Source organism: Sciurus carolinensis, chromosome 6 (assembly GCF_902686445.1).
Source record: "Sciurus carolinensis chromosome 6, mSciCar1.2, whole genome shotgun sequence".
Classification (NCBI taxonomy): domain Eukaryota; kingdom Metazoa; phylum Chordata; class Mammalia; order Rodentia; family Sciuridae; genus Sciurus; species Sciurus carolinensis.
Window position 1 is genome coordinate 84,455,879 of NC_062218.1, and position 25,254 is coordinate 84,481,132.

Here is a 25,254-nt window from a genome sequence, read left to right on the forward strand (position 1 = left end):
GGAGTCACACATACCTTCACCCCTTGCCAGGAACATTATTGCTGTATGTCAGTAGACCAAGCATCATGATCTTGAGGTTAAAATGATTAGAACACTCATTTTATTCTGTATAGGAAGGCAAAAATATCTCTAGCATTGGAAATTGTTCCAGATAGAATGCAGAGAATTTTTTAAAAGAAAATTTAAAATCCTGTTTGGCTTTTGAAAGGATACATAACCATGATGTAGAGTACAGGATACCTGTGTGTTTTAATATGGAAAATCCACATATCAAAAGATAAAAATGAAACTCCCTAGCACAGGATACAAGCTAATTATTAATGGTTCTAATTTGAGTAGAGTATGGCAATCACTTGAGATATACCTAAATGAGATCATAAAGGTCCTACAGTGAGTACATATTTGATATATTTAAATATTTTAGTACATTTTTGTTTTGATATGCAAGGCTACTGCCTCCTGAGATCCATATTAGGATTTGAAAATTGGCTAGCTTCTTTTTCTGTAGTCTATTTGGAAAAGAATGTTCTTATAGGCTTCTCTTATCCCAGAGGTGATGATTTCCATGTAAAATTGTAAAAGTTTTTGCTATAGAAAGAAAATGCAAGATATATTATTAATCCACATATTTCGGTTAGTTTACTTAACAGGTATTTATTAAGTGTTTATGGCAGAACCTGTATACTATAGGTATAGTGGTGAGCAAGAACAGATAGAACTCCTGTTCCCATGAAACTAATGGTCTGGTAGAGAAGACAAATAATGACTTAAATAAATGCACAAGTGCACCATTGATGAGTACTTTGCATTCATACTATGGAGGCAGTTTTGACCTAGCTAGATAAATCAGAGAAGATTTCCCTAAGTTAATGACACTTGAGCTGAAAGCTAAATAAATGAGCATTAATACAGCAGTAATGTCAATGTAAAAACTGTCAGTACAATGGCAGAGAAAGTATGACCACCCTAAGGATAGACAGAAGGCTGTGTGACTGGCTATGGAAAGTGAAGTGGAATGTGGAATGAAGACCAAAGTGGAGCAAGAGCTGTTAATATGAGCCAGCCTGTGATCCTCTTTTTAAGGTCCTATTACAGACTCATTACTGAATGTTGAGTCATGGGAACTCATTGAAGGTTTGAGGGTATAAAGGGCAATTTAGTCTGTGGCCAGAGTTGATGGAAGTAGTAAATTAGGATGCTGTTTTGATAGAAAAATGATCACAATGATATGATGAAGCAACATAAAATAATTTCAGTGATTCTCAGGAAGTATACTCAATAGGGCCTAGTGATTGTGGTAGCCACGGAAATATATTAATCCTACCTACTTTAGGATAACCTACTGCAGGAAGCATGCTTAACTGACAGCCTCCGCCTGTTGCAGTTTTTAATCCATTGCAGCATCAACGCCAGGATCATAATTCCTAGGCTTCTTCCCAGTCAGTGACTAAGTGCAGAAAAGTCTGGCTATCCTGACTGACAGGGGACAGCTAATGGGTAGGGGTAGTCTTTGGTTGTAGACACACCATTGACATGATCAAAATTCTTTCAGAAGTGCACTGCAAGCTGCAAATCTTGCTACCCAGTTATCCGTCCTTTCCACTGCCTTTCACAGTTCTCAAACCTGCATCATCTGTTGTAATATCTCCTGGCATTCTCTAGTTCCCTCTATCCTTCACATGCCTTTCCTGTAATAAATCTCTTGCATGCTGTATTAATGTTTTGGAGCTGCTATAAGAAAGTCCTACAAATGGGGTTAAACTTCTTTTGCTTAAACAGAGGGCGGTGAGTGAAGGATCTCTTCCAGGCCTTTCTCCTTGGCTTGTAGATGACTGTCTTCAAGCTCACATGCCATTCATCTTGTATTCATATAGTTTTCAAATTTCCTTTTTAATAAGAATACCAGACAGAATACATTTAAATTCACCTTAATGACCCAAGTTTAACTTGATTACCTCTGTAAAGACCCTATCTTTAAAATATGATCTAAAGATTACATTCTCCAGTCCTGGGAGTTAGGACCTCAACGTGAAGTTTTGCCGGGCAAAAATCAACCCATAAAATGCTCTAATGCTTTGTCAGTGTTTGCTTCCTGAAGTACTTAAGTTGAGAACTGATGGATTGAGTTATGAGAATAAGGTTTGAAACAGAGAGATGTCAAAATAACAAAAAGAACTTTTACTATTCATCTTGTGTCTAATCAAATTGGACTTTTTGATGAAAATCATGGGCAACCAAAATTGTAGCTTACTAACTTATTATGTTACTATGGCAAAAATTGTAGTTTCAAATTATTTCTTGGTCAATAACTGATCAAATTCATTATTGGTCACTTTTATGGAAAAAGTCAAGACAAAAGTTCTATATCAGTAGTTTTATATTTATTTTGAGGTTTACTCTGCTTTATCATCCTGCCAACCATATACAAAAGAAAGTATGTATGTGTGTAATTAACATATTCTTCAGTGTAGTTTGAATGTTATAGAGTAAATTAAAGAATATTGTTATTTATATTATTGCATACTTAATATGTAACTTACACATGTTCCATTAAAAGAAAAAAATAGAACAAAATATGTGAATCAATTCAGGTGGATACAGCAAGTTGTAGCAAGTTACATTATTGGTACTTTTTTCTTTCATAGAGTAGTAAAATTAAATGAAGTCTTATTTTGTTGTGTTTATTTTATGTGGCACCAAATTTTTTATACAATTTTATCAAGCTTACCTTAGTACTTTTATTTTGATACTATCATTTCTACATGTTATTGGAACAGGACATAGTTCTAATTAACCTGAGTATACTGGAATATTAAATATTCATCTGTTTTGAGACAACTATTTGATTATCAACTTGAATATCTAAAATAGGTTTTGAGAATTTGACTAATTCTTGGTATGAATTAGTACATATACTAAAATATTAAATTAATTTGAACTGAACTGAATCTCCCATTTATTTAGAGCTTAATAGTATTCTGCTTGTTTATATGAAATAGGTTCCTGTTTTTAAAAGATTCATGTTTGGAAGATAGATTTTAGGCCTATGATTTTAAAAAAATCTAGAATACAAAATATATATATATAATGTACCTATTGATGTACAGATTAGAATAAATAATACAGTGCCCAAAACCATATGGTCAAATGTTTACACCATACAGAGATAGGGAAAACAGTGTTATTATGAAGATTGGTTTGGCCTTTCACTGGAAAATTAGGAATTCTTTCAAGGTATGATAAAGACTTTGAGAGTGCAGAAGAGCATTAGCTGAGATTATTATTTTTTTTAAATCCTTAAACTTTATGTTCAAGCCCTTCTCTGTTTTAAGACTTAACCAGAATATCCTGTGACTAGCAACAACCTGGTTATTAGCGGATTGACTATTTAATATATGTAACCTGAGAGAATCCAGTATATTTCCCTAAATACTTTTTTACATGACATTAAATTCTTCATTGACTAAAAATTCCAGAATATTCGGGAAGCCATTTGTTTTAGAAAAATGTGCAAAAGACTGGTAAAAGAGGAAATATTATAACACTCACTATCCATAACCAGTGTTGCAGTAATGTTTCAGTTACTACCGTGAATACTGTGTATTCACTTTTTTAAATCAAGGGAAAGCAGGAAAAGCATCACTCCCTCAACAAATAAGGACCATCTTAATAATTAAATCATGTGGCACAAAAGGACAAATTCTCTTTCCAGAGGCAATGTTTTTATCCCCTTCTGCTCTTGGTTTTCCTGTTAATTACTTTTGTAACTCTCATTAAGAGGTTGGTAAATAGACTAAGTCCTCTCCATTGACATGTTTTTGTAAAGTCCAAAAGGTATTTTTAATATTTTTAAAGGGTTGTGAGCAAAACAAAAATTAAAATGAGTACATGACAGAAAAAAACAGAATCCATTAAAACAAAATCACTGTCAGCCCTTTTACAGAAAAAGTTTAGACCTCTGACCACATAGTGTGTATGGATATGCACACACACATACATACACACATATACATACATATACATATTAATGGTAACAATCTAAATTTAATTTCTCACTATAAAAACTAGCATAAACTTCACACTGCCTTATTTTTGCTACTTAAGCATATATTACCTCTTTCATTGGTTAAATTTTTAAATTCAAATACTTCACTTAAACCACTGTTTTTTGTTCCATCACCTTTGGGTACCTTTTGTTGGATATATCAACTGGTGTACAGGCAGTGCTTGGTAGAAATTATGTTGTTGTCTAGGACTTGTATATTTTATACATTTAAATTTTTGACAGGAGGTGTGAAGCACCCAGAAGCTAGTATATGAAGTCTCAAGTATTTGTTGAATGCATATATGTATACATTTTTGTGTAGGACACTATCTTCTAGGGGTTCACCTCATCATGTTTGAAAAGGCTCATCTTTGACGTTAGTGCTGTTCAATTTATCACGCAGACCCTCAACAAATATTTAAAAAGTATTGTAATTATTTTTATACTGTGATTATATAATGGTGAATAAAGCAGGTGTAGTTGCTCCCCTCATGGAACTTAATGGGAAAGAGAAAAATCAACACCCACATAATCATACATACTCATGTATGCAAATCAAACTAAATGATTTAAAGAAAAGAAAAAGCTATTGTAGAGAAATAGAGTAGAACTCTAAATTATGAAACCCTTTCATATACACAGCTGACAATAATTAATATTTAGTATCCTGATTTTTTCCTTACTTTAGGGCCCTATTTCTCAAATTCATCTTGCACCAAAAATCACAAGAAATATTTGTTAAAAACACAGTTTTCTGGCCCCTATAAGTTTATTATTTACTTAAGTCTAGGTTGAGCATAAAGGTTTGTATTTCTCACAAACACTGTGATGAGTATGGTTCTGGGGATCCAGAGAGCCACACTTTAAGAACCAGTGGTCTAGGATAGAACTTTTCAGCACTCTGGAATCACTTGAAGAAATGTAATAAAATAATGATGCTTAGTTCCTGTCCCTGGAAATTCTAATTTACTTATGGCCTGAGCATGGAACTTTTTAAAGGACACCAGGTGATTCTGATGTGTAGCCTGGGTTGCAAGCTACCTGTCTAGAATTTAAGTATATACGTATACATACAGTTTCTTAATGTTTCAGAAAAATACCTAATCCTACAAAATTATAAGAAAGTATGAGGGCAAAAACTGAAATAGAAGGCTTTGGTAAAGTACTACCTGAACTAAGATTTAAAGAATTATCTATCAACACCACCAGTTGACGGAGACAAAAAAGAGTATGAGACATGAGAAACAATTGTAGGAATACATTTTGTTTAATGAATCATAAGTAATCCTTGGTGGTGAATTATATACTTGAAACTTAAGCATCTATGTATTGAGTGCCTCCGAGGTCAGAAATATAGGAATTATTTATTTTTTAATATAGGATATAAACTAAGGATCATCTATCCCATATTAAAATAATTTTTGTTCATTAATGTGGTGTATTTTTATAGGATGAGGAGAAGAAACCGAAAAACTAGGAGATACGGAGTTCTGGACACTAACATAGAAAACATGGAATTAACACCCTTAGAACAAGATGATGAGGATGATGATAACACATTGTTTGATGCCAATCATCCTAGAAGGTAAGTATTCAGTCATTTAATTCCATCTATCAGAAAGCAAGTCCTTGCCAAGAAAATTGAAGATGTAGACTTTCACTTAGCAATTTTTACTTTAATTGATTTTATTGAGTTCTGTTTAATGAAGTTATTTTCTCTACCCAATCAGTACCTTACATTCACATTGCTATTCTAATATAGCCAAAAAGAGTAGAATGCATCTGCCCCCTATATCTTTATTGTAGGCTTCTTTGAAAAGCTTTGGTTTTTAACTTCTTCATTCTTACAATGTGTATTGTTGTGTCAGTGTGGTGGGCCTGGGGGGATATTTAGTAATCGTTTTCTTTTTCTTTTTATATTCTGAAGGCATTTTGTCTTCCATTTGAATTATTTTATTTGCAGTGCTTCTTGACAGAATTGTATAGTTAATTGTTTATGGTCTGATAGTTTAACTGTGTAACTACAATATATATATTTAGATTTATTTTCACTCCATGTTAAGACCTTTCCTAAAATGTTCAAATGAATGAAATTACATATTGAATTAATGCAAATAGAATGAGGAAAAGAGGCAGCAAATGTTCTACAAAGTAAGTAAAGATATGTTAGGATAAAAGGATATTTCTTGGGTCAAGGAAAATTACAATCAAGGATCAGTCACGAATGCAAGGAGTACAGAAATCTTGGAATTAAAATGAAAAAAATGAACAAAAATTGGGCTATTAAATTACATGTTAATATATACACTACATATGATCTAAATTATATATTTATGTATTTTAATCAATAAAAGATATATGTATTAAATCCCATATTTAAGCATATTGTATATATATTAACTCACATATATAAATAAAATTTTATATATATTCTTATAAATTAATATATAAATGAAGGAATTATCAGTATTACTAAAAGTTCTCAGGTATTTTTTAAAATATATATATATTTATTGTGTGTGTATGTGTATGTGTGTATATATATATGTTTATATATATATATACATATATAAGTATATGAAAGAGCTTCAAGTAATGCTGAAAATTTATACAAAAAATGCATTCATGTAATTTCAGTTATACAATTATAGTGATATTAAAAGCTAGGTATGCAGATGTGAACAAAAGTTTTAATCTGCTCATTAAGACCTTAGCCTCTTAAAGAAAATAAACATGCCTGAAATACATAAAGGTTTATAACATTTGGTTTTACCCTCTAAAAAGCCCTTAAATTGCCTATAAGTGTTGTAGACTTTTCAACAAGGTTAATATTGCTGATCATTGACCAGTTTTTGTTTTTTAAGCCATGGATCAGATGAATTTGTAGGCTTTCATTCAAGAGTCATTGTATATAATAGGTACTTTATACATTAGAATAAAAGGCTTAATAATATGAAGTCAAGTTGGGAACAGAGACTTACTAAAGGAACAATGGAAATTATGTCTCATCTTGGGCTCACTCTAAGAAAGTGTTTTATTTAGATGGTAGTGGGATCTTACTCTTTTTACATTATTCTTATTAAAATTTTTCACAGCTATTATAATTATATTTAAATAAGTTAGATACACATAAGGCATCTATTCTGTACATAGTAAGGGAAGATGGGGAAACAAAATTGTTAATAACTCAAGATTGTGTCCAAAGATGGACTTAATTTGAACTCTAGTTATCTATTTCAGCATTCAGGTTGAAGACAATGCTTGCAAATTGCATTAAGTACCTACCCAAAGTTTAGTAATTGTGAAAGGTAATGCCTCACAAATAAAAAATACCATGTATAATTATATGCCAACAGATTTGATAACCTAGAAGAAGAGTAAATTCCTAGGAATGTACAACCAAAATTGAATCAAGAAGAAATTGAAACTTCAGGAGACCAGTAACAAAAGGAAGTGGAATTAGTAATCAAAAATCCCCCAAGAGGTGTGCATGGTAGTGCACATGTAATCAATCTCAGCTGCTCAGTAGGCTGAGGCAGGAAAATTGTGTATTGGAGGCCTGCTTAGCAAAGTCCTGTCTAAAACAGGGAAACAAAAAAATCCCAAGACAAAATGACTTCACAGGTGAATTATAACAAATATTCAAAAAAGAATCAATGGCAATCTTTCTCAATTATTTTTTTTAATGAGGGAACACTAACATTTTATTTTCTGAGGCTAGCATTCCCTGATAAGCAAAGTCAGACAAAGATACAACCAAAGAAAATTACAGGTTAATATACCCTTGATGAACACAGTTGCCAAAATTCTCAATGAAATTTTACCAAACTGAATTCAGTAGGATATTAAAATGATGATACCTCATGATCAAATAAGATTTGTCCCTGGAATACTTCTAAATATGCAAATCAACCTATAACATACACTACTTTAAAAAAAGATAAAAATATGTGGTCATTTCAGTGACACTGAAAAGCACTTGATAAAGTATAAATCTATTTATGAAGAGAACTCTAAACAAAATATGTATATAAGGGAGTTAACACCATAGAGACCATTTATGAAAAACCTACCAATAACAACATAGTCAGTGGGGAAAAACTGAATGCTTTTTTCTAGGACCTGATACAACGAAAGGATGCTTACTCTTGCTACTTCTATTCAACATAGTAGGTCCTACCTGCATAATAATTTAACAAGAAAAAATTAATAAAGAACATCTAAATTATAAAGGAAGAAGTAAAGTTATATCTGCAATGCCATGATCATCTATGTAAAAAACCCTAAAATTCAACAAAAATAGACTGTTAGAACTAATACAATAATTTAAAATTTTGCAAGATATAAAACCAGCATCCAAAGATCAGTCATGTAGATGAGCTATTCTGAGAAAAATTAAGAAAACAATCCAATTCCTAGTAGCAGTGAAACACTGGAGCATAGCTCAATGGTAAAGCATGTGCTTAACATGCATGAGACCCGGGGTTTAATCCCCAGCACCTGGGGTCGGGGAGATCCCCCTTAATACCAATAGAAGATATGAAATACTTAATAATAGACTTAACCAAATAAGCAAAATATTTATGTGCTTATAAAACACTGGTGAAGGAAATAAAAGAGACACAGATAAAAGACAACTGTTTACAGATTGGAAAAATTAAATATTGTTAAAATGTCCATTAGTACCCAAGTGATATACAGATTTAACATAATCTAAATCAAAATCCCAATTACATTGTTTTCAGAAATAGAAAAGCAATCCTAAAATTCACATGTAACCACAAAGGACTCCAAAGAGTCAAAGCAATCTGAGAAAGAAAAACAAAGCAGAGGCATCACAGTCCCTGTTTTCTGCAGTACAATTCTACAGTATTCAAACAGTATGGTACTCACATAAAAACATAGTAGAAGGGCAGAGGCCCCAGTAATAAATCCACACATTTTCCATATGACGTACAAAGACACAATGGGAAAAGATAATCTTTTCCATAAATGGCATACCATAATGATAGTGGGAAAACTGGTATTTTCATGCAGAAGAATGAAATGAAATCATTTTTTTATGCCATGTACAAAAATCAATTAAAATGGGTTAAAGACTTAAATGTTACACTGATCATGTATTCATATATGAACACAGGAAAGTTATGTCTGATTCATACTACTATCTTTCTTTTGCCCATCCCCACTCCCTCCCCCTCATTCCCCTTTGTCTAATCCAGTGAACTTGTTTTTAATATCCCTTATCTGAAATGCTTGTGAATAAATGTATTTCAGATTTCAGAGATTTTTGTTCTTTGGAATTTTTGCCTGAAGGTTTTAGATTTCAAAAACTTTGGATTTTAGATATTTGGGTATACACAAATTATGTACACATACGTACTAAAAATTATATCTTTATATGTAGATAGATCATGCAGTATTTGTCTTTTTGTGTCAGAATCTCTGTGTATCTATATATATTTGTGTGTGTGTGTTTGTGTGTTTGTGTGGAGAGAGGCTTTAATATCTAATATTTATAGGGAAACTATGTAAGTCAAGAGCAAAATAAAACAGAACAAATAACCTGACTCAAAAGTGGACAAAAGACCCTTTATATATGTGTGTGTGTGTGTGTTCAACTGTTATGGAAAATAGTATGGAGATATCTCAAAACACTAAAAATACACTAAGTTATGATCCAGCAATTCCATATCTGGGTATATATCCAAAGTAAATCAGTATGTAAGGAAGATGTCTGCATACTTCTGCTCATTGCAGTATTAATCAGAATAACCAAGAAGTGGAAATAACATGTTTCTTTGATGGGTTAATGGATAAAATGAATGGAAAATATGTAAATATGTAAAGAAAAAAGTGTTATTTCGTGTTTAAAGAAAGAAATCCTGATATTTGTGACAACATGGATGAACCTGGAAGACCTATGCTAAATGAAATGATCCTGACACTGAAAGACAAATACTGCATGATCTCATTTACATTGGAATCTACAATAATGAAGATCATAGAAATGGAGAACAGAATGATGGTTGCCAGAGGATAGAGAGAATGGAATGGGAGATTTTGGCTTAGGGTCCAAAACTCCAGTTATTAATGGTGATTAACTTCTGAAAATAATATACAGTATTATAAATATAGTTAATGATATTATTTTGCATATTTGACATTTGCTAAGAGGGCAAATCTTAATTGTTCTCACCAGAAAAATAATTGCTAATTATTTGAGGTGATAAATGTGTTTAGCTTTTTGTGATTGTTTCACATACTATATGTATATCAAAACATTTAGTATGCCTATAAATGTTAACAATTTTTATTTATCAACTATATCTCAGTAGAGATGGTGAAAAAGAAAAGGAAAAATATCTTTTTTTTTTTTTTTTTTAAAGTATGGGGATTAAACCCAGGGGCACTTAACCAATGAGCTACATCCCCAGTCATTTTTATTTTTTATTTTGAAAAGGGTCTGGCTAATTTGCTTAGGGGGGCCTCACTAAGTCATTAAGGATAACTTTGAACTCAGGATCCCCCGCCCCAGCCTCCTGATTCACTGGGATTACAGGCATATGCCACTGCACCCAGCTAAGAAGACATATCTTGAAACAGTTGTAAAATATGGTATTCACACTTCTGAGTAATTATTCTACAGGCAATGAAAATTCGTTTTAAAAATCTTAATACATGGGAAGCAAAGTTGTGTTATGAAGATTTCTCTGAGTGGGTTGGAGGAGACCAGGGTAAGGAGTGAGAGGACAATAAAGAAGATCATTTGGAGGGTGCAAGGGTGCAAATATATGGAGTGACTTGAATTACTCAAGGGACTTTGGAAGATATTACTAATGGGTCTAGGTATTCTGTTTTCATGGCAAAGGAGAAGAAATACTAAGGGAGAATCAATAATGATATCTTCATGAGTTTTTTAGTAATATGATCCAATTTGTTTCATAAATAAGAAACAATTTTACTTTACATAAAGTAAGAGAAGGAAAATAATTGTTTACCTACTCATTCATTCATCCAATAAATGAATATTGTAGCAGTTATACAGATATCAAGCACTGGTCTGGTGCTTGGGATATATTTGAGTAAAAAGCAGACAAAAAGTATTGACTTTGTGAAGTTTAGCTTCTAGTGGAGAAAAGATGAAATTGAAAGGTTGACAATTCATTTTCTTTTCCATTTAAATCTGCCTGTTTGATTTTTTTGTTCTTCAAAGAACATATATTCATACATTACTTTTTTAAAAAGAACTTTTTGTGTGGAAATAATTTTAAGCTTACAGAAAATCTTTAAGAATAAAAACAGTACAAAGAAAATCCTAGAGGGAAAAGAGGGGTGGGAGGGGTGAGGGGAAGGAAAAATAACAAAATGAATCAAACATCATTTCCCTATGTAAATGTATGATTACACAAATGGTATGCCCCTACTTCATGTACAACCAGAGAAACAAGTTGTACCCCATTTGTTTAAAATAAAAAAAAGGAAGTCCTAGTTGTTTTTTACCCAGAGTCAACCATTCATAATATTTTACTTTGTTCTCTTGCTTGCTCTCTTTTTCTTTCATACTATGGATATACAAGAGTTTATATCAACTCATTTGTATTTACCTGCTGTCCTGATGTTTCCTCATAATTAGATTCAGGTTATACATTCTTAGTTAAAATGCTGTATAGAACATGCTGTCTTTTAAGGGTGTGATGTCTGGAGACACAGGTTGTTCTCGTGTCTTTCATTGCAGTGGTTAGGCACCTGCTGTGTACCGGTTGAAGGTTTTATCCAACTTCTTCAGTGTGTTACTTTTTCTTTCCCCTTCAAAATGAATCAGGAATGAATTTTAAAATCATGAAAATATTCCGCTTCTTATAAAAAAAAAAGTCCCTGTATTTGGCATCTACCAAGATTTTGCCTAATCTGACTAGATAGTCCCAAAATAATGACTTTCTAACTTAAGTATTTTCTCTATGGTTACTAGTCTCTATGGTTGCTTATTCTATCATAAGCAAATATTATTTATTCTTTCTTGTTTATATCTATCTATCATGGACTAATGACGTTCTTGTTTTCAGAGGTTCATAATTCATTGATGTACTTGTTTATTTGGATTCCAAGTGATCCCAAAATTCACCAGTAAAAGCATCACCAGGATAATTTATGTTCCCTTGTGATTTGCTCTTTTTTTTTTTTTTTTAACTTCCTTACTTTCTGGTCTAATAAGCTATCCCAGAATCATTCTGCACTCCAGCCATGAAATCAACCATTTTTCCACTATACAGTAAGTGTCATAAATGCTACTATTTTTGAAAAAGCTATCTTCAGTTGTGTTTGACATATTAAAAGTATTCAAAAGTATTTCCTTTTACCATTCTATTGCCTTCTTTTTTTTTTCTCACTTTAGTCTTTCTCCTTCTTCTGTTGACCTTTAATAAAAGCTGTCTAGTAGCCACATTCATCTTTTTAAAGATACAAAGTGAAATAGTAGAAAAGTTGAGAAATGTGGCATCCCTTTTGCTGTTGTTGTTACTGTTATAAATAACACTGCCTTCAGATTACTACAAATTCCCTGTGATAGATGAAGTAGGCTTTACAGTCATTTTTGTAGCAAAGCCTTGGGTGCCTATGGTTGCATGTTGCTGTACTGATTATACTAGTTACCAATTTTGTCAACAAGAGCAAATTAGAATAAACCTTTAAAGAATATCAGGAAACAAAATCATTGCAGTTTGAAATTTATCATTTTACTGAAAGGGGATAACTTTGCTGACTCTGGTGTTCCTGAATAATTATTTAGAAGTATTAAATGTATTATGAAAGTAATTTAAAATATGGTGTCTGACTGGGGATGTAACTCAGAGGTATTACTTTGGCCTAGCATGCATGAGGCCCTGGGTTCAAGCCTCAGTGCCACTAATAAATAAATAGTCAATCTACCCAAACCCACAAATTATTTAATAAATGAACTGTTTAGAAGTTTGGCTCTTTAGGGAAAGAAAGCCTATTAACCTATCTAATTTAGAAGTTGATTCAAGATATAGCTTTTTCCTTAAGTGCCTTTTCTTAATGACATTTGAGCCATTTCAAAACTCTAAGAAAACATACTAGGTGCGTGGTCATAACACTAATCCATAAACCAATTATTATTTTTTGTTACTAAAATAGAGCAGTATGTTAAGCAAAATAAGTCAGAAAGTCAATGGTCATATATTTTCTCTCATATGTGGAAGATAGAGGGGGAAAAAAAAGGGGGGAGAAAAAAAGCAGGAGTGGAGAGATCTCATGAAAATGGAAAGGAGTCCAGTAGAGTAGAGGAAGGAGTCTGGGGAAGGGAAGGGGAGGAGAAAAAACAGGAAAGGGGAGCTAGCAGTTAATGAAATTGACAAAGTTGTGTTATGTGCATGCATAAATATTTGACAAGGAAGCCCAGTGTTAATAATTATAAGCCCAGTGTTAATAATTATAAGCCCAGTGTTATAATGCATCAATTGTAAAAGAGAACTATATATATATATCATAGGGGATATTATTGAATAGGATTCTGAGGGGTAAATAAGCATGCTGCTCCACAAATTTTCATGATTGAGTGAGTCCATCTCTTACTTTTAAAGTGAATAATTTGTTTAAAATTATTTAAGCCACATTCCAACTGTCTTTTAAAATAAAAAGTGTTTGACTTTATTCTTTAGCTCTATTTCTTTCTTACAGTTCTTTACCCAAATTTGACTCATATAAAACTTAACAAAGAATTTATATTTGAATGGAAATGGCATTCAAATAATTGAAAGTCAGGGCAGAAAAGAATATTTAAGTAAACAGTGCAGGTTTTCATACAAGGGGATGATTATGCCAGACAGAATGGGATACCAAAACTCTAATAGGAGTGATTAGAATAGCTTTTTGCAAGTAAATACTTACATTAGTTCAGACACAGTGATACTCTTTATATGTACTAGCAGAATTATCAAAACATTCTTGCAAAATAGTTTCTATGACTTTCATGTGAAAAATAGGAAATCTGAGACTAAGGGAATCTAAGTAACTAAGCTTTTTCTTCTTACTGCAATCTCATTCCATTTGTTTAATAACTATTTGATTTATGCTTGTAAGGAAAATTATTCTAATGCCTTTCATTCTGTCTTTTGTATTATGATTTTCCTTTCCTCTTAGGTTTCCAAATATGAACCCCAAAAATAAGGAATATAAGTAGTATGATTTGTCTTGTTCTTATCGGCATAAAAGCATAGAACTCTACACTATAACTTCATGTAATTATTTTTGGATCATCTCTTACTAATGGTTAATCTTTTTAATTGTTTAAGAGTTTCTAAAATTAGTTCCTCTTTGTTTTCCAAAGTCTGTCCCAAAAAATGAAAGGAAAGCAAGTCATTTCCAGAAAGGAAAAGGAATTTCCTTGTGTTTTTTTTTTTTTTTTTTTTTTTTTTTACAATTTTATAAAACTGTCTTCTATAATATTTCAAAGAGAAATGTTTCTAATTTGGCCTTAAATCCATCAAAATATTAATAGTGAATATTGTTGGTAGTAGGAGATGGGATAATTATTTCCACTCCTTCTTCATATTTGAACTGTAAGAAACGGCCAATATATGATTTAATCTAAATTTCCTAAAGGATGCTTTTTCATATACATGTAGCAGAATTGATTGGGCCAACTCAAAACACAACCCCACAGGGCTCAGACTCCTTTCCTCAGGCTTCCCTGGGTTCTGCACTGTCTTGTGTTTGCTTCTCCTTGGGCTGACAATCCTTCCTGTCTTTATAGCCAGGTAGTAACATTCAGTGGAAATTGGGGACTTCTCTCTTCATCTCTTTAACAATGAGAAGTTGCCTCAGAAGCCCTCCTTTAGTGTTATTTTTATTTTTTCATCTCATTGGCCAGGATTGGGTGATGTGTTCATTCCTAATCTAAAACCTGAGAAAGAAATGAAGTATCATGGTTAGCTCAAAACCATCATTTGAGGTAGAAAGCATATTGAAGATACCCACCATTACCACTATACTAGTGCTTTAAGCACTGAAGTTGATACAGTCAAATGGGGAAAATTTGTAGGTGTATGAACAACAACAAAAACAAAAATATCTTCAGCCACTCCATTAATGTATTGTCTTGATTGTATGCTGTTGCTATACTAATTTTACTTTGGTTCACTTACTGAAACGTTTTACACAAAGGAAGTATAAAACTCAAAAATCTCAGGGGGTTTGCCTGTATTTTTATTGGTGCATTATAATTATACATAGTAGTAGAATTCATAATGCCATATTTGTACCTGCCCATAACATAACTTGAGCAATCTTATTCCCCAGCACCTTCTCTTCCCCTCCTCCTGATCCATTTGCTCTACTCTACTGATGTTCCTTCTATTATTATCATTATTATTTTAATGACCTCATTATGATTTTATGTATAAGCAAGATTCATTGTGGTATATTTGTAGATTTCCTCCCCCAGAACTTCCCATGCTTGCCCTTCCTCTTTCCCTATCCCCTTTTTCTACTTTATTGGTCTCCTCTCTATTTCATGATATTTCACCCCCCTTTTTAAGAATCATTTTATTTCGCACCCCCTCTCTTTGTGTCTTCTTTCACTTGTACCTATAAGGGAAAACATTCAATCCTTGACTTTCTGAGTCCAACTTATTTCACTTAGCATGATGTTCTCCAGTTTCATCCATTTATCAGCAAATGCTGTAATTTTCTTCTTTATGACTGAGTAAAATTCCATTGAGTATATGTACCATATTTTCCTCATTCATTGATCTGTTTTACGGTAACCTAGGTTGATTCTATGGCTCTACACATTGATGTACCTGTATTTCTGAGATACTTATTTTAGTTCTTTGGGATAAATACCAAGTAGGGGTATAGCTGGATTAAATGATGGTTTCATTCCTAATCTTTTGAGTAATCTCTACATGACTTTCCAAAGTGGTTGTACTAATCTGCAATCTTACCAATAGTGTTTGTTTACTTTTGTCTCCACGTCTTAGTCAGTATTTATTTGTATTCTTGATGGCCACCATTCTAACTGGAATAAGATGAAATTCCAGAGTAGTCTTGATTTACATTTCTCTGATTGCTGATGGTGAAAATTTTTTTCATGTATTTGTTGTCCATTTCTATTTCTTCATTTGAGAAATGTCTGCTTAGATCATTTGTCCATTTATTGATTGGGTTATATTTTTTAGTGTTTGAGTTCTTTATATATTCTTGGTATTAAACCCTTGTGGGAAGAGTCACTGGCCATGATAGTCTCTCATTCTGTGTACTTTCTCTTCACATAGTTGTTTCTTTCCTGTGCAGAGCTTTTTAATTTGATGCTATCAGATTTACTGGTTCTTGTTTTTTTTTTCCTTGAACTTTAGCAGTCTTATTAAAGGAAGGCAGTACCTGCTCCAATATGTTGGAGTGTTGGCTATATTTTTTCTTCTGGTAGTTTCAGTGTTTCTGGTTTAATTACTAGGTTTTTGATCCACTTTGAGATGATTTTTGTACAGGGTGAGAAAAAAGGATCTAGTTTCATTCTTCCCCATATGAATATTCCAAATTTCAGTTTTTAAATTGTTGTGTAGAGTTCTCAGCTCCTTCAGACAGAAAATCCGATAAGGAATAAGAAACAGCATATTCTGAGTACATATTATCCTTATTGTTCTCAAAGAAAAATATTGATGACAAATACCCATAACCAGGCTCTAATAAACAGACTTAAAGCATAGTTTTATAACAGAGAACAACAAATGGAAACAAAATGTTCATGCTATTATGTTTGATTTCTACTAAATGGAAAATTATTATTTATAATGATGTAAAGTAGAAGACGTTTTAAAATTTATGGTAACTGCTTCTAAAAACTAGTACTTCTGTCATTTCAAGGCTAGTCTAGTAATTTGTATCAAGTGTGTAATTTAAAAAGCTCTAAATTTGCTTTTTGGCTACTTTTATTCTGCTTCATAGGATTTGCTATTAAATGTGTTGCTTACATTTTTGTCCAGTGTTACTTGGCCATAAAATACTTTCTGGCTATTATCATCAGCATATCAGAATCAGAAAACAGTTTTCATATTACTGTTTAATCAGAATACCTAATTTAAAAGATCATATTCAAATGGTTGTCAATCTCAGAGTAGTAGTAATCTCTAAAATACTGTATTAATTGTTAAGTATAAGATATTGTCAGAGTAGCTATGTGTGGTGGTGCACACCGGTGGCTTAGAAGTCTGAGGCAGGAGGATTGCAAGTTCAAAGCCAGCCTCAGCAACTTCATGAGACTCTAACCAACTTAGCAAGAACCGTCTCAAAATAAAATAATAAAAAGGCCTGGGGATATGGTGGCTTAGTGGTTAAGCACCCAGGATTAAATCCCTGATGCCAAAAAAAGAAAAAAAGAAGGAAAAGAAGATATTGTCAGAATAAACACAAAAGTTATTCAAAGTAAATAGAATATAGAAATGTATTAATGTGTCAGTGTTTGCTTTAGAAATTTCTAACCCAGCATGTCCAGTGGTATGTTATTAGTAGACATGCAAAATAATTTATACTTTCTTTATCCATTTAAAGAAACTATACCATATTCATCATTACTTAACCCAATAATAAAAGAATTTTCATTTAGGTTTTTGTTTTGCTTTTTACATTTTACTTTTCAGTTCATGTTGAGCCATAGGAGAAATTTTTCCTTGTTCCATTAGCAATTAGACATCACAATGTGCAAATTCGATCGTTACTAGCCATACATGGTTCTTGAGCATTTTATATGTAGCTAGTGGTACTGAAGAACTGACATTTTTACTTTATTTAGGTTTTACTAATTGAAATTCTACTTAATTTGCCGTTGTGGCTATTGGCTATAGTGTTACACAGTACAGATCTGGAGCAAAAGTATTTGATCCCGTTTAATTCTATTTATTGAAAGCTCTTACATAACAGATGAATCAAAGTTTCTATTTATATAGTATTTAATCCATTTTCAAAGTGACTGTAGCTTTGGTTCAGGATTTACATTTTGCTGCAATTGTTTAGATTGCATAATCTTTAAGGTTCATAGTGAGGTGGATGAATGAATGAGATAGCGTAAAAATTTTAAGGCATTAGCCTTTCCTAGTGCTCTTAGGTAGTGTTCATTATGTAAAATCCAAAGACATTCTTCTTATTTAAAAGGAGCTGGGAGAAGGAGAGAAACAAACAAACAAAAACTCTAAGAGTTTAATATTTGCAAATTTTTTCAGGGTATTCCCATTTCTAAAATTGAGTTCCTGGTTCCAGTGTTGTCCTGCAATTTGCCCACACAAAGCAATCATATGACTGATTATGTTCTGCCTCTCTCATTAATCCACTTCACTATGAACCTTAAGGGTCTGGCACCAAAGCAGTTTTTCTGTTCAAATTTGATTTATATTAATAGCCATTTTGATATGGTAAGTTTTTCTGAATTTTTTTAGCTATTTTTAAAATACTGTGTCTTAAAAATCACTTGTATTATTGAATGATGTGTAAAAACAGATCATTCTTTTTAATATATTTTTTAGTTGTACCTTCATTTTATTTTATTTATTTATTTTTATGTGGTACTGAGGATCAAACCCAGTGCCTCACACATTGTGGACAGTCATTCTACCACTGAGCCATTCTACCACTGAGCCACAACCCCAGCCACCAGATCATTCTTAAAGATTGGAAAATAGTCAAACTGGGATTTATGTAAAATACGTTTATAGTACATATTTGTGTTGCCGTATAGAAAAGCAGACTGATTTGAAATACATGGATTTGGGGAAATAGTCTTTCTACAAATGATAGTAGTCCCACTAATAGAGACACTCAGAAGCTTTACTCATGTCACATTAAGTCTGTAATGGCCTGCTCCTAGTATTACTTCAGTGTCCTTTTGATGTCAAGGATTTTATGCAATCTTCCTTTTCTTATGTTTGCCTTATCCTAACAATATAGCTTCTAGGGTTTCAGCCATCACCGCTGTGTTTTAGGCAACAAGAGAATGTAAAGAAGAACCCATTCTACACCGCTCTCTTTCTCAGAGAATCAAACTTTTTCAGAATTTTTCCTCTCCACAGACTTTTTCTCCCCTTGGCTAAAAAAATAAATAAATGAAAAGAAATATAATCTGGTGGACAAGCTGTAATAGGTCACCATTTGACTATTTGAGATAATTTTCTATAGACTCAGGGTTTCATATTAATTGGTTTTCACCTACAATTATGTGCATATGCATTTATGAAAAACTTTTTAAAGGAACATTGGTCTTAATCTCTCATATTCCACTCCCCTGTTTCTGATTTCTTTCTCTCTTTTGTTGATGTATATCAGTTATACAGAATGGTGGGTTTCACTGTGGCATAATCAAGATGTATTTTAGAGGTTAACTATGGCGATGAATAAAAGAAATATTTGGGATTAGTGGTCACTGCACAAAGGCATGACTCCTGAAGAATTATTGTTCATGAGTAGCAGTTTTACAGAGAAGCCAGAGGCACCAAAGGAAATAATAATTAAGACAAAACCTACAATATACCAATAGTATTTTTTTAATTTATTCTTAGAAGGAGTAGGACTTCATTGTCATAACCAGAGTATCAGAGTAGGTCTTGTCCATTTCTTTTCTACTCTGTATTTTTTAATACAGCAGGAATACTGTAAATGATAGAAAATTGAGCATTGGACAGCTCATCTAATTGTTACATTTCAATGATTAAACATGATTGAAAGGTATTGGGGTAAATAAGGGGTATTGGGAGTGTTTACATAAATTCATGTGATTCTTGAGCTTCTGTTACTGACAAACAGAGTGACCTTAGTCTCTTGAGTCTATTCCTCCTACTTTATCTATACACCCATCAACTGATGTAATTGGGCTACATCTCTTAACTCCTTCCCAGTTTTGGTGTTCTGTAATCATTGCCAGTTTCATCTTGCAGATAACAATAAAAAGGCAGTCCTTCATATTCCCTTGGAAACTATTTGTTTTATCCCTTTAAAAAAATGACATCCAGGAAAAAGCTGACAACATGGTACTAGTATCCAGACTTCCCACCCACACCAAGGTTTCTTTGTCTTCTGAATATTTTCTAAGCTGTATTTGTGATTTTATAATAATACAATATGGAATTTTACTTTTCCTTTTATTTAACTAATTGATTGATCACCAACATCTTCCCAAATATGAAGCAGTATTCCTAATGGTTAAGAAAAACTCAATGAATGTGTTGACTGATTAAATGTGTGTGTATTTATATATGTGTATGTGTGTGTGTGTGTGTGTGTGTGTATTTGACTATTAAACATAAATACACACACAGCTCAGTTAATGTTCTCCTGTTTAAAATACATTGAAAGCCATTAGGCATTAAATATGATAGTTATCTGTGTTTATTTTCATGGAAGACTGCATTTGAAATAGATCTTTCTGTACTGGTTGACATGTCACTACTGTAAGATGTGGTTTAGCAAGAATGGAACATTCTTACTTTTTCTACATTTTATATACTATTGTTAAAGAGCTTCAAATTCTGAACTTCAGTTAGTTCAGTTGTTTTCAGCTTAAACATTTTATCAATTCAATATTTAAATATCATTAATGAAAGAAACTACCTATCTTTTTTTTCTCTCCCTTCACTCCCAAGTGGCCTAATTTCTGTGGAGACTTACACCAGTATTCATTTAATCTAAGACACTATTAATTTTAATCTGACCACTAGGAAAGGAAAGAAATGGCCACCAATTTAACTGTGAAGCAATGTAATGATAGTTTTAAATTATTCAGGAATTGTGCACACCAGCCTTTCAATACTGTTACATATTTCATCCCTTCTAATGAAATTGGCAACTTCTGCTTTCAGTTGCATTTCCTTGTAAATAATGATTTATCAGAACAGAAATTAGCATGTCATTTATCTGGGATATATTCCTTCTTAAAAATCTTCATTTTGAGCAAAAATGTATAGAATTGACACTAATGAATGGAACTGAAACCAAGGTTCTAGTGATAAATGTTTGCTTTGCTAACATCAAATTATAGTTTACTACTCTCATCATGTCTTTCGTTTTTTTTTAAATTTCGTAGCATTTATTATGAAAACAGTGCATATCTGTACCAGCCAAAATATACTACATAATACGTGGTCAAAAATTTGATGAGCTGAAACAAAAATCACTTTTTTTATTGTTATCATTTTTTTATATGTAGCTTTTAATTTTTTATAAACCGCATTTTGATTCATTGTACACAAATTGGGTACATCATTTCATTTCTGTGGTACATGATGAAGATTCTTCATATATAATAACTTGGCTTCATCGATGATTCATGATATAATTTTATAGGTATTTTAAACATCATTAAGTCCATCCCTTATTAACAATGTATATGCTTCAGTTGAAGTGACAGCAATACAAAGAGATTTGACCAATCTTATGCACATACAGACAATATGTGCAATTACTACATAAGTAATACCACTTATATGATAGCAATTTTATCATGCCACCAACTGGAAGGTGTGTTCCAAGTTCAGTGATGTTGGAATATTAAAAACATTTGTGTTATATATTATGAAATGCAGTACTGTTCACAAGAGAGTGTACACATATAGTCCTCTATCTTTATTGGCCACAGCTGAGGCATTACTGGTCCTGCTTGGCTTTAGAGCTTCAGTCTCTATCTCTGCCATTTTTGAAGAAAAAGACTCTTGTTAAAAATCTCCACAAATTACACTGTCCACTCTGGTTCTGTCTCTAAGGTTTCTTTGAGTCTACCAGTCCCCTTTTACAGCTTGTACAACTTCTATATCACCTCTCCAGATAGGAACTCTTGGCTATTTTCCTCATGCAATGATAATGCTCAACAGTCTTTCAAATTATTGTGATATTACTGAGAAAGAGCAACTCAGTTAGAGATAACAGCTTGGAAGATTACATTGAGAAAGTTATATTTGAGCTATGGTTATTTTAACAAATATGAAAGATAACCAAGAGAGAGCCTATGATGGAGAAGAAAGTTCCATCTCAAGTGGAGTTGAAAGCACGTGCCAAGGATTGGCCCTGTATGAGAATGTGTACATGCTGTGAGCCTAAAGAAATACAGGATATACACTGGGTTATGAAAAATTAGTGAGAGAACCAAATCTGGAAACAATACCCTAAGGATTTAGATTTTATCAATTGAGAGGACTCATGGATCATCAAATGCTTTTTAAAATTTTTTATATTCTAATTTGTTGTACATGACATTAGAATGCATATATACATTTTGATAGCTCATACATAAATGGAAAACAATCTCTAATTTTTCCAATTGTACATACTGTAGGATCACATCAGTCATGCAGTCATATATGTACATGAGGTAATAATGTCTGTTTTCACTCTACTATCATTCCTACTCCCATGCCCCTTACCCTGCCTTCACTCCCCATTAATATAAAATTACTCTATTCTTCCTAATCTCCCACCCCTTATCATGAATTAGCATCCACATATCAGAGAAAACATTCAATCTTTGGTCTTTTGGGTTTGGCTTATTTCTCAACAAGACATCAAATCATTTTGAATGCAGGAATGATCCCAACATATTTATGTTCTAGAAGATCATTCCAGTGAGCTTCTAAGAGATTAATTAGAGTTTGGAAACCCTAAGGTACAATATTTTGAGCCTATTTCAGTTCAGGTGAAGAGTTTCAAACAGGGAGGGAAGCTAGTGTTTGAAGTGGATGGAACTGAAAACATTGATAATGGTACTCAGCAATAAGACTCAGGATAATAGTTGTCTGAACCTAAGTAATCAGCAGTGACATCCCTGCTTCCACTGGAATGGTGATAAAGTGGACAATATTGTCACTATTTAGGAGGATACAGAGGAATACCAGATTTAAGGTGGTTAAATGATAGGGTTTGAGTAATGATGCACTAAAAACATTTCCTCAGGGGGATATAAATAAAGAACAATAATCTAAGTAATAATCTAAGTATTAACTTTAATCCTTAATTTGGTCATGCCAGGAAGGGGTTGGGAATGGCAGTTATAGCACACAACAGGTGTTGGTCATGATGGCAACATCCAGGATAAAATTTGAGGAAATCCCAATACAAGGGATTTCTTGGAAAATTCCAAGGAATGTATACTCTTAAGCGGGGAGAACTGGCCTACAGTCTGGTAAAATATAAAGTTTCAGTACACGTTGGGCATGATGTGATATGATAGATCATAATAGTTACACTTATCCACATTTGTTGTGAGATAAATTAGGACTGTTGAGATGCATTTCTGAAGTCATACATTAAAATCTTTGTCCCAGTTACTTCTCTGTCAGAAATCATCTTGTGGTGCCATTAGTCGGATTTTTCTTAGGTTCTCAGTTACTTCCAAGTTCAAAAGGATACTTGGTGATAGAATTTGATTAAGTTCTAATAATTTTGTCTTCTTTTCCTATTTATGAAAGGTCAGTTTTGATTTTACAGATTGATTTTTTTTAACAAACCATAAATCCATTATAAAAATAATCATGTTTTAAGCATTGAAAGAATAAGAATTGTGAAAAAATGTTGTCTAAGTTTCACATTTTTTTCAAAATTACCTTCAAGGTATCTTTGAAAGTTTTGCTAATTTAAAGATCTGTTATAGATTGATGACTAAGATTTGGATAAAAATGTGGAAAAGAACTTTACTTATGCTCAAGCTGTATCTCAAATGAAATTCTGAGTATTACTGGTAACCATAAGAAGATTTGTAATAATCCTTTGGCTATTTTTTTGTATGACTAAATGCTTTAAATTGTGATGTGAAGTTAAATAATAGTACAATAAATTAATTAGAATTAATGTATATAAAAATGTGTGTGACAAAAATTTAACTTTATACTGTAAACTAGTCAGTAAGAAAAAAATGGGCAAATTTGCCCCATTGTGTTTATTGAGTATTTCTGTCTTCTGTATGGACAATTTTCATTACAATACTGTAAATATACAAAGCATTGTTTTTTACCAGATCATATTCTCAGGCCTGCGGCTTTAATTAATCCTCATTTCTGAAGTTTTAAAAACAGGATTGGTTAAATAATTACATTTATAGAAACTGTATGAACAACTATATTCCATACTGAAGTCAATCATGATTATTTATTAATATTACATGAGGATATAATTTCATTGTGACTATAACTTTTGTGTTCACCCCTAGCATTTATATATAAAATTCCTTTGAAAATTAGAATTATAATTCAAAAGATAATATCTGAAGTCATAAATACAGACAAAATAATCATGTGTTTTATGGTATCCTTCATTGTGATTCCTGTAGATTAAATACTTTGATTATATTTTTCCCTCCCCTGAAATTTTTTCTGAATATTTTAAGATGTGTTTGAATTTATTACAGAAGGGTCATTTTAATATTTTTTTCCTTTCAGATAAGAATGTGCCTTTTGATGAGAAGACTTAATCCTTCTAAGGTGAAGAGCAGAGTCTGTTTAAGGAATACGAAGCCACTATATCAACGGGGGGAGGGGTATTTAAGTTACATACATTATGATAACCTTTAATTTGTTGTTGCTGCAATAAATACTGTATCACTTTGTTATACCTTTGTATGTATAGAAGTGCTCTATTAATGGGCTCAGTGTTGTTAGGGATAAACTATATTGTAATAGTTTATCTGTTTGAAAATTATTTTAAAGCAGGGTGTTTCTGATGAGTTTTTGTTTATTGCTTACCATATTATTGTAAATTGTTTTCTTTTATGTACTAATCAGTTAATGTTAATTATTTTTGCTTGTATCATTTTATAGAACCCTAATCCCCAACAAGCAACTGGTGTGTAAATATAATTAAAATTTTCCTTTAGTGAAATATATTTCCCATTTTTGTGGGGAAATGAAGCCAAATTATTATATTGTGTTTGGGTTTTTTTAAATATTAATAAATGTCTGAGTTGTATGCAAAACAATAAATGTGATATAAAATTCTTTAAATGTGGTACAGAAAATATGTTCACAAAATAAATCTGAAGATCATAGAACTACTTTTAATATGTGTAAAAGTAAGGCACATGGGACAAAGTAAGATTGAAAGTAAGATACAATATCGACTTTGATTAGATATTTTATTCATGTAGAGTATAATATGAAACAGAATTAATGCAAAAATGGTACAGTTCAAAACCTCAATCATTAAAATATGGGAAGGCAAGGAAT

At 32.2% G+C, this 25,254-nt stretch overlaps 1 protein-coding gene across 2 annotated transcripts in view; it reads left to right on the top strand.

Annotated features, from left to right (window-relative positions):
• Positions 1-25,026, top strand: part of Fam174a (family with sequence similarity 174 member A) — a 38,578-nt gene extending 13,552 nt beyond the window's left edge. The window contains exons 2-3 of one of the 2 annotated variants that reach the window (XM_047556055.1): positions 5,496-5,630; positions 24,472-25,026. In XM_047556055.1, coding sequence (XP_047412011.1) covers positions 5,496-5,630; positions 24,472-24,475 — 139 coding nt within the window. In that variant the 3' untranslated portion in view covers positions 24,476-25,026. Of the gene's footprint in view, positions 1-5,495; positions 5,635-24,471 lie in introns of those variants that run through there. The other variant, XM_047556056.1, reaches the window with a different exon arrangement.
• Positions 25,027-25,254: the final 228 nt, after the last annotated feature.